We start from the raw sequence: 17,067 nt of genomic DNA on the forward strand, positions 1-17,067 counted from the left end.
AAACAGCTTATGAGATTCAAGACTCTTGCCATTATTTTAAAATTATTCAGCGCATAATACTGGCAAGTAACATCTGGGCTGTAGGTTGTACTCAAACAGTTCATTGTAGACAGTGAATATACTTAGTTCAGAATGCTTTGGTTAATTTTGATTGAACACATAGGTGACAAGTAGAACTGGTTGAAGTTTGGTGTGTGGAAAGTTTTCTTACCTAAAAATATGATTTTGCCATTGAAACTGAATTTTGGGGGGAGAAAATAATCAATTCTGAGAAACAATTTTCAATTTTTACCACAGGAAGACGTGAAACCAAAAAGTAGTTAGAGTCAAATCAACATTTTGAAATGAAGATTTTTGTTTTGTTCTGGTCACAAGGTATTTCTGTTCTCTGAAGGGTCAAATCCAGAATCAGGTTTCTGGTGTGAATACCAGTACTCATTTACAAATGTAAAGTTTGCTCCTGCCAATAACCTCTAACAGATTAAAAGCCTTTCTGTTTCCATGAATATTCCTGCAAGTAAACTCACTGGCCACTGGGGGAGCAAACACAGTGGAAGCAGTTTGTTGAAGAATGAGTCATCTCAGAATTTTTAGCAGTATTTACCCAGGGCTAGTTTTTCCCCTGTGTTTCCTCCCCACAAAGAATTAGATGAAGACTACTCTCATTATTTTAAAAAAAGTGTCTATATGACAAACAAGCAACCAAACAACCACCTACCACCTGTACAAAACCTTTAAAAAATGGTCCTCAGGTGATGTTCAGAGCTGTACTTCGCCAAGGGAATAAGATTTTACGTTGTCCAGTATCATGAATACTGTACTTAGCCTGTCTTGTGTTGTCTAGGTTAGATTGCACTCAGTTCTCATTTTCAGAAGGGCTGTTTTTGCTAACAAAGGGCCTGCAAAGTTCAGTAAATAAGTATGTACAATGGGGAGATAGAATAACTCTATTCCTTTTCTCTATAGATGTTCTCAGTATGGAGGGTGGGAAGAGGTGCCTCCTAACCCAGAGTGTTCAGTCTCCATGCTGAAATCCAACCACTCAAAAGGTTACATATTATGCACACACATAACTAACCATTTCACACACACACACACACACACACACAAAATCAGAGGGCTAAACTGTGCCTCCCATGAATGGCCCACGTAATGGACCTCCAGAATCACAGTCCCTGCACTCAGGGGTGTGCAGGCACTGCTAACACGTTGTTTCCTCTGCAAGCAACAAGACAAAAGTGGAGAGGCCGAATCATGCCTTTGTTTCTCCACCCCACAAACCAGGAGAGCTTGTTAGCCATGTGATGGGGTCTATATGGCACCTTAATAGAGAGTAGCAAATTACTTCTGTTCCCCAGGGAGCTCCAGGAGCCATTTTGTTCCCTTGGAGTGGTTCGGCTGCACACCGAGCGTCATTACAGGCTCTGCCTACCAGGCATAACTCAGGCCTTAGAATGAAAGGAGGAACATGTAAAATATCTGCTCATCAGTAAGGGCTTGGTCCAGAGTCCTTGGAACTCAGTGGAAAGACTCACATAGACTTTAATGGGTTTCGGAACACCAAAGAAACAAAACCAGCTGTGGTGTCCCTGGGGCTGGGGGAGAGAAGAGAAATGGTCTCTCCTCTACTCACTAGTGAATAATCAACTACATTCCCTTGTAATAGATCCTACACAGTATATTTAGTAAACAAAGGGATGCAGAGTGAAAGGTACTTACGTTTTGGCTATTTGTACCTTGTGTATACAGCACATTACGCTGCTCTCCTCAATGAAACTCAGGGATGCGATTATTGAAGAGATTGGTCACAACTACAATGCTGGGATCTGAAGGTCTCCCAAAGTTGGGGATGTTTTTGATCCAGGCTATGGGTTTATGCTCATCCCCTTACCACTACTGTGACTTTTGCTCACATTGCTCTCACTACTCTTCCCCTTCTTTTAAAATTAAAATGTTCATTCTGAAGAACTCAAAGTGTACCCCAGAAAGTGATGCAACTGGTTTTGTAGGTGAGGACAATAGGGCACAGAAGTTGTTAAATAGGTCATTATTTTTAAGAAGCAGTAAATCTCCAGCCGAAAGCAAAAAAACGCTAAGGGAACACTACGGTACAGAAGAAATTAAGGGGAAGATTTTCGTACGCATAAAGGGCAGTCAGTCACCTACCTGCCTTTTGTGTCTTTGAAAAATCTCCCCTAAAACACTGTTTTACAGTAAGTTGAAATATTTTTATATTTATATTTTTCTATAAGATCTTTAGCAGATTGAAACATTCCTGGGTAAAGCCATTTTCATTGTAAAGATTCTATCTGAGCTTAGAAAATCTTACATAGTTTTAACTTAAGACATTTCATTTTACCTGAAGTTTTTTGGTTTCTTTAAGATTTAAGGTTGGCTTATGGACTCTGAATTTATTTGTACCATTCATGTAGGACTTTGAGCTCTGCAAGACAATTTTAAAGAGCACTACCTTAAAGAAGTCACTGATGCTAGAAACAGGGTTAGACCCTACTTTCACATACCAAAGATCTTTGTTCATCACACCTCAGATGCAAAGCCAAATGGAAAAACTTATGGTTTGATAACTGTACATTCTAGTTATTTTAAATTCAGGTGGAGCTCTGTGAATCTTGCAAAATGTGAAAGAGAAGGCACTTTTACATATTCTCATTTCAAATTGTGCTATACACAGGAGCGGCACAGGGAATTCAGATTGTGCGCTCATTCTACTTAATGGCTTTGACATTTTTCACCACAAAATCCACATTTTGTAGCAATACTTTAATCACAATTAGACTTCCTAAACTGATCCATTTATTTCAGAGGCTGCTATTAAAGGAACAATCTCTCTCCTCCACCCTCCCCATTGAAGATAAAGATTTCTCACATTCTCTTATAAAATATTCATTCTAGCTGTCTGAGCCCAGGAAGGGGGCACCAGGGTTGTAGTTATGGTCTTTGGGGTATGCCCCGCCTCCCCCCAAGGATCTGATCCTATCTATCATCTGTGGGCTCCCCAGACCCCCAACTGGAACAGATCTAAAATAGTTGCTTTCCTGTAAATATAGCCATTCATTTGCATGCGCAATTGCACATCAGTGCATGCTGAAATTGCATTCTTTGAAAAATGTCACCATATGACACTTTATCTAAAAAGATTTGCCATAGATATGAAATGTGTGGGTTGGGTAAACCTTAAATGTATATTCACCACCAGGTAGAGAGAACATGGGGCTGTGTTCAGTTGGGTATAACATTAGAGGAGCAGAGGGAGGCACTAAACTTTACAAAGTGCCTTAGTACATCCTGAATGTTATGTAAAAAATATAGTCAGAAAAGCATGCCCTGTCCATATCTAAAGTCTTAATTTAAAAGGAAATATAGACAAAATTTGCCCCAGATAAAGTTTATGGATGCATATTTTTGTTGTTCTTTACTTGTACATTCCTCCAGTGCAGAAAATTTATGGAGGGATGAGGATAAATTATGTATAATCCATAAAAGGTAAAGTGCAGTCAATGATTGAAGTAATTATCCTTGACGGGCCCAAGTCCAAAAACAAGGATTCTGCAAAATACATACTAGAAATGGTCTTACTGAAAAGAAGAGTCGTGTTGGGAAGTGAATTACAATGATCTAGCAGAAAGAAAATCCATTATCTGAGGAAAGAGCAGCTATATCTTTATCTAAAGGTTAAGAAGAGAAAAAGTGAAAGATTTTTTTCCATTTCACTGTTTAAATGCAATATACTCTGGTAAAGGGGAAATGCCTGGTGACGAGGACTAGACTGAGAGGCTGCATATTAAATATTTACACTTTATCTTCTGGAGAGAAGTAAGAAGTTGAAAAGTAGGGAGCCTTCCAGATATGGGAGAACTTTACCACAAGAATTTTTTAAAGAACTGGTATTTCTGCAGAAAGGGAAAGCCATGTTAAAAGAGTTCTTAGAACAAAAGAATTGCAACATGTTCATAGGTAATGATCAGCTGGGTCTACAGGCTATGTTGCAAGAGCAGTGAATGAGAGATTAGATTAGATTAGAAGCAATGAAAAAGATATGAAATCTTCACATAATGCTGTACATTTCTTTTCCTATTACAAATGCCATTAAACCTGCCCTCTACTGTCACTTATCAAATCCCTTTATTGCAGATTGCACAGACTGCTTGACCTACAGCTTCTGTGGAGAGTAGAGCTCTGTGGAAAGCTTAGACAAAGACTCCACTTCTGGCATTTACACCAGACTGAAATATTTTGAAACAAGTTTCAGATGTACAAGTACACAAACCAAGTAAAATGGCCAAAGCACTTAAAGTGCACCTTCTATTTTTGGGATTGTTGAAAAAAACAAAAACAAAAAAACCCCTTAATTTTAAATGAAATTATCTTCATGAGTGGATTCTGTTTCCAGATAGAACTCCTTTTTTAACCGAGCAAAGCCAGATACAAGTGACTGTGTGTATCCTGAGAAATCTGTGGAGAAAGTCAGAGTTAAGTCTTGTAGGTTCTGTTCCAGCCTCTGCCACTGATTCGGGAGGAAAAATTAGCAATTTTTGCATAGCTTGTAACTTACAGTGTAGTCAGTTGAAAGTATGGAGGGAACTGGGCTCACTGTTTTCTTGTCCCTTCAAATTATGGGGGACGTGAAAATAAAAATCACCAGACCAACTCACAGATGGTGCCTTAGATTTACTCTCTGTGAGGAACTACTCCTCATGGTAACTTTTCAAGTTTTTATTGCTTCATCTGCAATTAGAAGATTGTCTCTGCTCTGCTTAGATTCAAATAGACTCTTGAATTATTATTTACAAAACATGTTTTAGAAATTTTCAAAGGGACCCATGCCCCATGGGAGTTTGCTTCACAGAAGGACTGAAAACAAAGTGGCAGCTAGAATGTTATGACTTCCTGCAAAATTCTGCAGCTAGTCTAGCAAGGCCAAGGTTTTTGTTTCAAGTGATGGCACTGTCTGTTTATTATCCTAATACTTTAGCTGTATCCTTTCAGTTGTTATTCATCTATACTTCAGCAACCTGATTTGTTAATCAATATTCTATTAATTGATTTAACTTCTACAAATTAATCCTGTGGTGAATACAGGAGAATGCACTACCCTCCACTCCTGTTGACTTCACTCTGTACTTTTCGGACTTCAAATTTTAAATTTGAGGTATTCCCACATTCAAATATCACATGACTTCCTAGGATGAATTGAACTCTTGGCAAATTTTGCATTCTGGGGCTGTTTCTGAGTGAAGTCTAGGAGAGAAATGTGTTTAAAACCTCCTATGGGATTGCAAATAAGAATCTGTGGGAGGGAGCGACGCTTTGCGCTCCAGAGAGCAAGGTTTCCTTGGAAACAGTAGGTCAAATGCATCAGACAATGAGGCTGGGTGTGGGGCAATTATCTTGCTGATGTTCATGAAAAGATTAAGTTAATGGCCTCTTGTTTTTGGGGGGGTGGCTGCAAGAAAACAAATTCCCAATTGCCTTTTTTTTTGGTTCAACAGCATCAAGACAGAGATAGTTGAAGGTCATTTTTTCTTTCGTATCAGCTTTTGGTAAGACAGATAAGCAATACACTCTTTAACAATGCCTTCCAGTAACAGCGTATTGAAGTAAATGGAATACATTTACCTCAGCAAAGCTTAGTGGCAAATTCTGAGATCTATCTTTCTTTCCAGGAACTGCATGAAGCAACTGAAATATTCACCAGGATGTTTCTCAATAGGTAGCAAAAAATACTGAAGAAAAATATCTTCCAGCTCAAAGTGTCTATGAGTCATGTAACTTCAATCCAGTAAGAGATTTGCTTGTATTTAAAAAATGAGAAGGAATTAAATGGAAAATATAGACAGTACAGTATTTTCTGAAATGAGGTGACCAAAATATGTGATAAATCCAAAAACATATGTTTGAGAGAATGGCAATTAAAATGATAGAAACTTTATATCAGGAGAGATTGAAAAGATTAAAGATCATGTCTTTTAAAGAGGCGAACAGCAAGAGGAGAAGAGAAAGCTGTACAAAAAATAATACATGCTACAGAGAAGGCCAATCCACCCTAAGTTACCATACAAGAACAAGACTGCATGCAAAATTAAGAAAGTCAATATATTCAAAATAGATACAGGACATTTTCTTTCAATGTACAATTCATCTTTGGGACTAACTGCCAAAGGATATCATTAAGGCAAATGATATAGACCCAAATCATACCTTACCCCAGTGAAATCTGGGGGCAGGAGAAAATACGTTCACTTGAGGATCCCCTTGTGGAGATCTTCCCCCTCAAACTGTTCCTTATGCTAATTTAAACAAAATTTAAAAAATCCAGTTTAAAAAAAAAAATAAAAAAATCAATCCTCCCCCCCAACACCAATTTTTATCCCCCCACCGGCAAACTGCATGAATAATACTCTAATTCCACTACAAAACCAACACACCACGTTATCACGAGCCCTACACCAAGCTTAATTTATTTCCCTGGCAGGTATTACAACCCCTTATTGTTCAAATGTATACCAGAAGGCTAGTTTCATTCTATAACTACCAAATGATGTCCTATTTATCCATTAAAAAATAAAAGTAACATAAAGTATAACAATGAATATTACAATAATGTTCACTTACACTGGATGGTTTGCAAGTGCAACTTAAATCTTTAGGGTCTGAAATACAACAAAACACCAGTTAATCAAACATAAGGAATCATTCTTCTAAAACCCTGTGGATATTAAAGCCTGGTCTACACTTAGAAAAGTTGCTATAATGGTATAACTATGCCTGATAGGGGTATGATTTTTTTACTGATGCACTTATACCGGTATAAGCCTTAGCATAGATGCAGTATACTGGTATACAGATGCCTTATATTGGTATAGTTTATTTTGCTCCCTGAGCCGGCATAAGGTACTTTTGTATAAGCACTTCTATGCTGATATAATTGCCTCCACGCTGTATGCATGTGCACATGCGTGTATTCTTGCTGCTTTAAACCATAATTAAAGCAATAAAACTTTCTGGTATAGTCTAGCCCCAAATGAAAAAAAAATACCCCTATTCATTTTGACCTACAGATATAATATTTGTTTCTTTTCTTTAATATTCAGCCCACAGACAAAGAGTACAGTTAAGTCATTTTCAGTCAGACAATGCATATGAAGTCAAGTGAAGATGTCATATGTTATCAGACTAGGAATACCCCAATTCCCCCATCCATACGTGGAGTCTGACTCCTTGCCTCACAAGTAGACTCACTGAAGTCAAGTGAAGATACAGATCAAGAGGATATGATTTGGGGTGAAGTAGGACAAATACATTCTGGTAGGGTACATCATACCTTTGCTGCTTTAAGATCATGTTGCTGCAATCACTCCACATGATGCTCTACCTTAAGACCACTCAAACAAGAACTAGTGCAGGATGCCATGGCCAGCTTAAGTAGAGATCCTGATCAGAAGCACATTACACCTGTGCTCCATGATTTGTACTAGTTCCCAGTAAATTTCAGAGTGAAATTCAAGGACTTAGTGTTAACCTGTAAAGCTCTAAATGGATTAAAAACCAGTTACCCGAGAGCTTGCCTTTCTCCCCAGGCCAGAGTTGTGATCAGTGGAGACCCTTGAGCTATAAATGAGAGAGCGGCTGGCAGGGGGTCAGACTAGGACTTTGCAACTGCCCCCTCAGGATGTCAGATCTTGGCCTTCTGAACATGCTGAAAAGCCTATCTTTTTTCCATGTAGGTTCTGGGAAGGACATGACCCGAGTGTCTGGTGGATATTTATTTAGGTACGAGCAGACCTTTATAGGTATTTTGCATTGTGTATTTTAATTTGTGTAATGGGGGTTCCCAGCATAGGATGGACAGCTACAGTTTTGTATAAATAAGAATAAAAATAAGGAAATATATACTTACGTTCAATGAGAAACAGAAAACAAACGGTTCCCAGGCAAGCAATTATAACACCAGGAACCACAAAAGACAGACCCCAGCAGGTAGATACCCAGTAACCAGCAATTAAGGATCCTAAGATATTCCCTACGGAAGTGTGAGAATTCCAGATTCCCATGATCAAACCTCTCCTGCATTCAAAAGGATGCCAATTTTAGTTATTCTGCTCATAAACATTATTAAGTAGCGTACAGAATGACAGACAGCAGTTAATCTTTGGCACTGTTGAAGTATTTGAGGCCTTATCACTCTATAACTGTACATAACCCTTTACACTACTGCCTTTAATCTGACCGTTTCAAAGTACCTAAACATTAATGAATGTATCCTAAAAGCTTCCTTGTGCAGGATATGGGTATTATTCAGAATCTGGCACGACTGGGACCTGCTAGCCTGATTAAGGCCATTGAAATATATGGAATGACTCCCATTAATTTCAGTGGATTTTGGATCAGGTCCTAAAGATGCATTTTTGCTACAGAAAAAGAAAGACGTGTTCTTAGTGTGAATCACCTATGTCTACACTAGAACTGTTACAGCAGCACAGCTGCAGCACTGTAGCGTAGGTACTTGCTATAGCGACAGAAGGGTTTTTTCCGTCATCAGGGCTGATGTAACCACTAGGTGAACTAGGCGGCTGCCTAGGGCGCCAAGATTTGGGCGTGCCAAAAAGCAGTGCCCCCCAATTTATTTTTACACTATTGCTGGAAAACGAATGAATAAAGAAAAGAGAAACACAGTTGAACTTGCATTTTAACCATTATGCAGTATTCATTTTTGAAAGTTTATAATAAGCGATGCTCCGGGGGGAGGGGAAAGGGCGGTGGCGCAAGGTGGAAGTTTCGCCTAGGGTGCAAAATATCCTTGCACCGGCCCTGTCTGTCATGGTAGTAAATCCGCCCCCTTGAGAGGCTGTAGCTAGGTCAATGGAAGAATTCAGCCTGGTCTACACTACAAAGTTAGGTTGATGTAAGGGTAGGCTGGGTCACAGAGGATCACTATTGGCATTTCAACATCACCAATGATAATTTACAGGTCAGGAAAGTCAATCCTTGCGTGAAGCTTTCTGAACAGTCCTGTATTCTTTAAGATGTGAGCAGCATCATGCACATTCTGTGAACAGCCCACATTGATGTTAATGAAGCATCCTCGGTGATCCACCAACGCTTGCATAACCACAGAAAAACGGTCCTTTCTGTTAATGTACTCTGTGGCAAGGTGGGGTGGTGCCAAAATGTGTGCCGCCTATTGCTCCACTGCAGTGTGGGAACCCCATTGCTGCAAATCCATCCACTGTGTCCTGCACGCTGCCAAGAGTACAGCCCTGCATAGCGGGAGGCAATTAAAGATCCTTCACACTAGCATGACAACGGCCCCCACAGTGGATATTCCAACTCCAACATGATTTCCCACTGAATAGTAGCAATCTGGCTTTGCACATTTCCACAGTGTGATTGGCACTCGCTTCTCCCTTATCAGTGCAGCTCTCATTTTCCTGTCCTGGTGCAGGAGGGCTGGGGTGAGCTCAGCACACAGATCCAGGGATGCGGCCTTGCACATCTGAAAATTCTGCAGCCGCTGCTCATCATCCCAAGCTTGCATTATAGGACATCATCCCACCCGTCAGTGCTCATTTCTTGGGCCCAGAAGCGGTCAAGCTACAGAACTGTAGTTGTGCTGTTGTAGGCACTTGTAGCAGAACATACCCTTACTGATTATACTGTTCGTACAGTGGCACCTGTAATAGGGACATCAGATCCTACGGTAGCATTAATGTGAATTATTTCTGTGCAACTGGCATCGGTGCCAATGGATTTACTGTGCAGCTACCACAATGTTATGGAGAAACACTGTATGATGTTACAAAAGAACAGTAAAATATCCCCCACTGCAGGATTGAAAAAGTTGGCTTTGTAAAGAGTGAGCACTATGAAACAGCAACAAATTTTGTTCATCCATCTGCCAGATATAATCTCTTTAAATTCATACTTTGAGTTGTATTATAAAAAAAGTGGTAAAAACAAGTAGGCCTCATGGCACTTTTTGATGCATACCCTGATGATTTTTAAACAGAAGTGAAAGCAATGGGAAATTCCAGTTTAAAACCAATGGCACAATACAGCCCTTATTTTGTTTTTTAAAGTGTTTTTAGGCTGAGAACATTTGCCAGTTCCTCTCAATTCAACTCTGAAGTACTTTACTCATGTGTCTTTACTTTACTCATATGTCTGAGAGTTATTAATGAACACACACCAATACAGATGTTTGAAACTGCAAGCAAACATGTTTTGCACAGGGGGCGCGTGACTCTGGCATTTGGGGAGGCTGAGTGGGAGCACCAGAAGTTCCATAGAAGTGGGGGGGCTACTGGTGCATGAACCCTGGCCCCGCCCCCTGCTCCACCCCGCTGAGCCCCCTCCTCCAAAGCGCTCCCCCCCCCCCGCTCCTCTCCACCCCCTCTCCTGATGGCCAGTTCCCCTGCTCATTCCTCTCCTACCCTTCCCCCAGAAGCCCCAGCCCTTCTCCTGAGCCCCCTCCAGCCCCCTGCTGCTCGTTTCTCTCCGCCCTTTTTGAACTATTTAGTTAAGTTAGTTGCCACAACATGGGCAGCGGGTATAAGAGACTTGGGGAGCTAAGTTTCCCCAAATGGGGCAAGAAAAGCCAGCTGAGGCACACCTTATGGAGACCTGATGAGTGGAGTGCTGCCACCAGAAGCTCCCAAGAAGTGAGGGGGAGCCACCGGTGCCCAGACCATGGCCCCGCCCGGACTCTGCCTATGCTCCACCTTGAAGCCCCGCCCTCACTTGGCCTCTTCCCCTGTGGCCCCACCCCCACTGCACCTCTTCCCCTGGAGACTCCATCCTCACTCTGCCTCTTCCTGTCCTGCCCAGCTGCCACTCACTCCTCTCTGCCCCCTCACTCCCGTCGCTCACCCTTAAGGCAGAAGAGGGCAGAAAGGAGTGAGCAGCTGGTGGGTGGGTGGGTTGGTTGGCTCGTCTCAGCTCGGTGGCAGAGATGAGCATGTGGTACGGTTGCCAAATTTCTAATCACACAAAACTGAACTCCCTTGTACCACCCCTGCCCCGCCCCTTCCCTGAAGTCCCGCCCCCTCACTCCATCCCCCCCCCTCCGTCGCTTGTTCTCCCCCACCCTCCCTCACTTTCACTGGGCTGGGGCCAAGGGTTGGGGTGCAGGAGGGAGTGAGGGCTCTGGATGGGGGTGCGGGATCTGGGGTGGGGCCAGAAATGAGGAGTTCAGGGTGAGAGAGGGGGCTCTAGGCTGGGGGAGGGGGTTGTGGTGCAGTAGGGGGTGAGGGCTCCAGCTGGGGGTGCAGGAGTGGGCTCTGGGTTGGGGATGAGGGGTTTGGGGTGCAAGAGTGGGCTCCAGGCTGAGGGGCTCGGAGTGTGGGGGTGCGTGTGTGGGGTGCGGGTTCCGGCCGAGCAGCACTTATCTCAGATGGCTCCTGGAAGTGGCTGGCATGTCTGGCTCCTAGGCAGAGGGGTCACAGCACTCTGTGTGCTGCCAGCACCTGCAGGCATCGCCCCCGCAGCTCCCATTGGCTGCAGTTCCCGGCCAATGGGAACTGCAGAGCCAGCACTTGGGTTGGGAGCAGTGCACGGAGCCCCCGTAGCCACCCCTATGCCTAGGAGCCAGACATGCCTGCTGCTTCCGGGAGCTGCTCGGAGCCAGGACAAGCAGAGAGCCTGCCTTAGCCCGACTGTGCTGCCAACTGGACTTTTAGTGGCCTGGTCATCAGTGCTGACTGGAGCCACCAGGGTCCCTTTTAGAAAACCAGATGCCTGGCAACCCTAGCAGGCAGAGGTGGAAAGAGGTGGAGTAGGAGTGGGGTCTTGGATGGGGCGGGTGTAGAATACGGGGAGGGCCGCAGGGGGAGGAGGTTGCCAAGTGGGAGTGGGGCCTTGGGGTGGAGCAGGGCCACAGTACGGGCGCCGGTGGTCCCTCCCCCCACACTTCTAGGGAGCTCCTGGTGCTCCCACCCAGCCTCCCCAAACACAAGAGTCACACGCTGCCTATGCACGACAAACAGGTAATTACTTATTTTTAAAGGATCTTCCTTAAAGGCTTACCTCAAAAATCACCAAAACTAAATGGGAGTTCTTACACTGGCTTCATCAGGTTTTGCATTAGGGCCTAAAACCACCCACATATAGTCCCAGTACTTAATATTTATATTTTTACCTTCCTTTTCCAAACCAGTTGCCAATGCAGGTAACAACACTGGGCCAGCCAGTGGTTTGCACCAATCCATTAGCTATCTGAAATCATATTTCAAAAAACATTTTATGAATATGAAAATTCTTACACAAAATGTCATGTTAAGTGCTTCCTTAGAAGATCCTAAATTGCATAAAAACAAGCCTACATTATCATTAATATTAGATTAATATTTTTTCCAAACACCATTATTCAGCAAAAATAAAGTAAGACTTTCTACGTACAGCACTTTGTACCCAAGGATTTCAAAACTTTTTATAGGGCAAACCTCCACAAATTGTCATCTCAGGCTTGCCAAAGATCATACGGAATCTGACAGTGCTAAGGGCTCTTAACTCTCACTGCTATAACCACTTCATAATATTTTCACCTGAATATGAGTTTAGGGAAACATATGGGTGCAAATAAATGCTAAAAAGACAAAGCCTTATGAAAGAATGTAGAACCTAGAATTTAAAAGAAATAAAAGAAAAGATTTGTCCCTTCAGTGTATACATTTCATATATACTAAATTCAGACTGAGGTATGAAGTTCTTTAATAACCTGTTTAAGGCTGGGATTTTCGAGGGCTACTAAGGGAGTTAGGTACCCGACTCCCATCAATGGGGCACCTTACTCTCTTAGGCTCCCTTGAAGATTCCATCCTAAAATCCCAAATTACTAATCCCATGAGGATAACATAATAGTTCACATTTACAATATACATTTTAAAAAACAAAATAAAATGTAGTCAGGCAAACTGTTGTACTTTACCTATCAAACACAGCGTTAATGACTCTGGGTGGGATTTCCAAAAGCATCTAGGGGTATACCTGCACTTCAAGCTGGAGGCATAATTCCCAGCTCAAGGAGACATAGCCAGGCTAGCTCTGATCAAGCTAACCAAGCTAGCATGCTAAAAATAAACAGTACCTGTTGCAGCTCAAGCAGCGGGAGCAGCAAGACACCCCGATTACGTATGTGTCGGAGACCACAACTATGTACTCTAAGTGTAGCAGTGGTAGTGAGAGTGGTGGGAGGGGCTAACTGCCTTGAGTTCGTGTCTTTGGTCTCAGACTGGTACCTACTTCAGGGCAGCTAGCCTCTTTTAAAACTTGCCCTGCCACCGTTACAGTTAATTTTTAGCATGCTAGCTCTCATCAAGCTAGCATGGGTATGTCTCCTTGAGCTGACAATTACATCTCCCGCTTGAAGTGTAAGCATACCCTAAATGATTTAGGAGCACAAGCCCATTGCCTTTCACTTAAGGCCTCATCTAAAGTCCATTGATGTCAATGCAAAGTCTTTCCATTGATTTCAATGGGCTTTGGATCAGACCCACAGGATTTCTGAGAATTCCACTCCATGGGTTTCTGTTGCAACAGCTGGCGATATCTTGAACACTTTTCACCAGTGCAGGAAACTGCTCAGAGAAAGACAGTATCCTACACTCAGGTCTTAGCAGACAGGTAAAAGTAAATGCATTTGTTCTCAAAAGGTATATTATTTCTCACTTTTAGGTTTACACATGTTAATGATCTGGGATTTTAAACAGTTCATTTTTTTTTTTTTAAATTTCATTTAAAACGTGTCTTTATTTTTAAAGCTATGTATTTCTTGAGATGCTATGGCAAGCACTCTCTTGTATTCCATTCTAGTTTGAATGTAATTCAGTCTTGTACCTAGCCATGTAACCACTAAATGCTACTCACATCTGAAAACAAAAATAAATAAATGTGGAAAGCCAACGAACCTAGGGAAACAAACAGTATGCTTACCTGAGCTATCATGTAGAACCACAGGTTATGTATATTACAGAAATAGCCCAACCCAAACATTGCAGTGAAGAGTCCACTGGCAAGCATTCCAGCTGTTAGGTAATACCGGATAGGCAGTCGCTCTCCTATTATACCACTGAGAATGTACAGGGGTAAAGAAAAAAAAAGCATTTAAAAGAAATATGAAACATTTCATACACCAAACTTTCATAGCGCATAAAGAGTATGTTTAAATTCTGGATCTATTAGGGTTTCCCCCTCCAAGTTTCAACAGAAATTGTAACTAAAGATTGAGCAATTAAATAATAAATATTTGGTTCATTACATAACAAGTGCTGATATTGGAATCATAAATTGAATGGTTCTACTGTGGGCATAATGGGAATTACTTTCCACGTGATTCTTCGTGTCGGGTGTATCTGCACAGCAGCGGGGAGGTGTAATTCCCAGCTCATGCAGATATACATGTGCTAGCCCTGTTTGAGCTAATCCACTAAAAACAGAAGCACAGCCATGGCAGTGCAGGCTGTATCTTGGGCTGGCTGCCAGAATACAATCCTATCCAAGATCCTAGCATGTACTCAGGTGGCTAACATATGCCATCACCCATACCACCACAGATACACTGCTGTTTTTAATCATGATAGCTTGAGTGTGTATGTCTACCAGATCTGGGAATTAAACCACCCAGCTGCTATTTAGACATATTCATTGATGTATATGGGCTAGACTGTCCCCTGTGATACACTTCTGTTCAAGGGAGTAAGAATCTTTCCTATGAATTTATATAAGGGTTTCAGGTTAGGCACGTTTTTCCACAGTGACTAACTCAGGGCTTGACATGTGTGAGACAATCCTTCTTCAGTGATCATTCATCAGAAGCTTCCCAAAAGGGAATGATAACAGATTAGAAGCAGTACAGCCTTCTGAATCAATAATTCAAGAAGTATGAAAAAAAGTCTAAAGGAATTACCTCAAATACATTCCAACTGCATAAGCACACAGAAATGAGTAATCCAGGGCTCCCAGTAATTGCTTGTAATTGTTCTTGTCTAAGAATACATTTTCAAAACAAATCAGTGGAATAAGTTTATCAAATCGCTTTCAAACCCTTACTATATATTTCATGTACAGGTCTTGGAAATCTTTAAAAAACAAGATCCCCACCCCCGAATAGGCATTTTTAGTTTTAAGTGAATTTTCTAGCAGGAAAAAAAAAAAAAAAGGAAAATGCCAGTTTCTTGACACTTTGCATTCTACTTAACCAAATAATACTATATTTTCTGTTTTCATCTACTACATATTAGAAAAATATTGTTCGAAGCATTCTTAATCTCCCCTTACCCAATTCATATAAAAAACAACATTTGGAAACGGAAAACACAAATTTATTGTCTATGCATCTGATGAAGTGAGCTGTAGCTCACGAAAGCTCATGCTCAAATAAACTGGTTAGTCTCTAAGGTGCCACAAGTACTCCTTTTCTTTTTTCTTTTTACGAATACAGACTAACACGGCTGTTACTCTGAAACAAATTTATTAGCAAACTATATTGTATTTTCAAGCTTCTAAGAAAACAAAGTTCACAAAAGTCTAAAAAAAAAAAAATTAATATTCCCTAAAAGGAAAATATACTTTTCAAATATGTCAGGTCCTAATTGCAAAGATGGCGGAAACAGATTGCCAGATGGATTTTTAAAAAGACTAACTACTTTAAAAAAAAATTAGAAGGATGTTGTGCTTTGTCCTTTAATGCTAGCAAATAAATATTTCTGCAATTTCCCCCCTCCTTTACAATGTTATCTCTGATCCTGTAATCAGACCTGCGTGTGTGGGCCCTTGCAGCCCATATGTCCCTAAACCGCTGACTGCCAGAAGCTGGAACTGGATTACAGGGGATGTATCACTCAATAATCGTTCTGTTCATTCCCTCTGAAGCATCTGGCATTGGCCCCAGTCAAAATTCAGGCTACTGGGCTAGATGGACCATTGGTCTGACCCAGTATGGCCATTCTTATGAGCCCACTAGAGTCAATGGGGCTCTCTGTGTGCCAAGAGGCCACCCATGCAGATACAAATCTCAGGATCAGGGCCATTATTTTGACATATTGGATGAAAAGGAGTAAGGTTAGACACATGGTAATAAAAATGTTCGTTGTTGCTCGACCAGTGATGGGAGAATGACTACTGATTGAAAATTTTCAGCTAAAAAACCGGTGTTGGATTTATGCACAAAGTCTATGAACTGCACACAGGCTTGGTTCAGCAAGGGACTAAAACGCATGCCAAACTTCAAGCATCTGAGGAGCTCCACCAATTTCAACAGGACAATTCATAGGTTTAAAGTTGGCAAATGCACAGATTTTGCTAAATAGGGGTCACAGGTGATCATGCACAAGAGGAGGCAGCTGTTTGAAAAATTAGGACTCGTCAGAGTTCCTGCTTTTTCCTCCCAATTTTGAGCACTCCTTGGGCCTCAAATTAGTCATGGCTACAGACTGACTTCATAAAGAAACACAAGCCAAAAAGGTCATGAAAACAACATTGGTGTTCAAGATCACGTAATTTCCCCCAATTTTCAGCTTTTAAATTAATTATTTGTAGAAACCTGTTGAATATAACACTGTACTCAACAGGTTTCAGAGTAGCAGCCGTGTTAGTCTGTATTCGCAAAATGAAAAGGAGGACTTGTGGCACCTTAGAGACTGACCAATTTATTTGAGCATAAGCTTTCGTGAGCTACAGTGGAGCCACAAGTACTCCTTTTCTTTTCACTGTACTCAACAGAAACTTTTAATCAGTGGCTTCTGAAAGGAAAAAAGTTTAAGGTGTTTTTACCCCCTCAGGACCTAGTCTATCAAAGTTACACAGACACCCTTAGGCCCCAATCATGCACTGACCTCCATGTGTGCAGACCCTACACCCACACAGAGCCCTTCAATGGAGCTTCACCCAGACACAGAGCGTGACAGAATAAGACATGTCTGGATCTCATTATGAATTCTGGTTTGTACCATGTGTGGAACAGTAGTCTGCACTCTGTCCAGGAACAAGAAAAGGAGGACTTGTGGCACCTTAGAATTTATTTGAGCATAAGCTATCGTGAGCTGTAGCTCACGA

The 17,067-nt window shown here is 41.6% G+C and overlaps 1 protein-coding gene across 1 annotated transcript in view; it reads right to left on the reverse strand.

Annotated features, from left to right (window-relative positions):
* SLC37A1 (solute carrier family 37 member 1) overlaps window positions 1–17,067 on the reverse strand; it is a 55,975-nt gene that overhangs the window by 26,906 nt on the left and 12,002 nt on the right. The window contains exons 5-9 of the mRNA XM_074969507.1: window positions 14,921–14,999; window positions 13,948–14,083; window positions 12,155–12,231; window positions 7,919–8,085; window positions 6,634–6,671 (exon numbers count right to left, since the gene is read on the reverse strand). Of these exons, the coding sequence (XP_074825608.1) occupies window positions 6,634–6,671; window positions 7,919–8,085; window positions 12,155–12,231; window positions 13,948–14,083; window positions 14,921–14,999 (497 nt within the window). The remainder of the gene's footprint in view (window positions 1–6,633; window positions 6,672–7,918; window positions 8,086–12,154; window positions 12,232–13,947; window positions 14,084–14,920; window positions 15,000–17,067) is intronic.

Source organism: Natator depressus, chromosome 1 (genome assembly GCF_965152275.1).
Source record: "Natator depressus isolate rNatDep1 chromosome 1, rNatDep2.hap1, whole genome shotgun sequence".
Taxonomy (NCBI): domain Eukaryota; kingdom Metazoa; phylum Chordata; order Testudines; family Cheloniidae; genus Natator; species Natator depressus.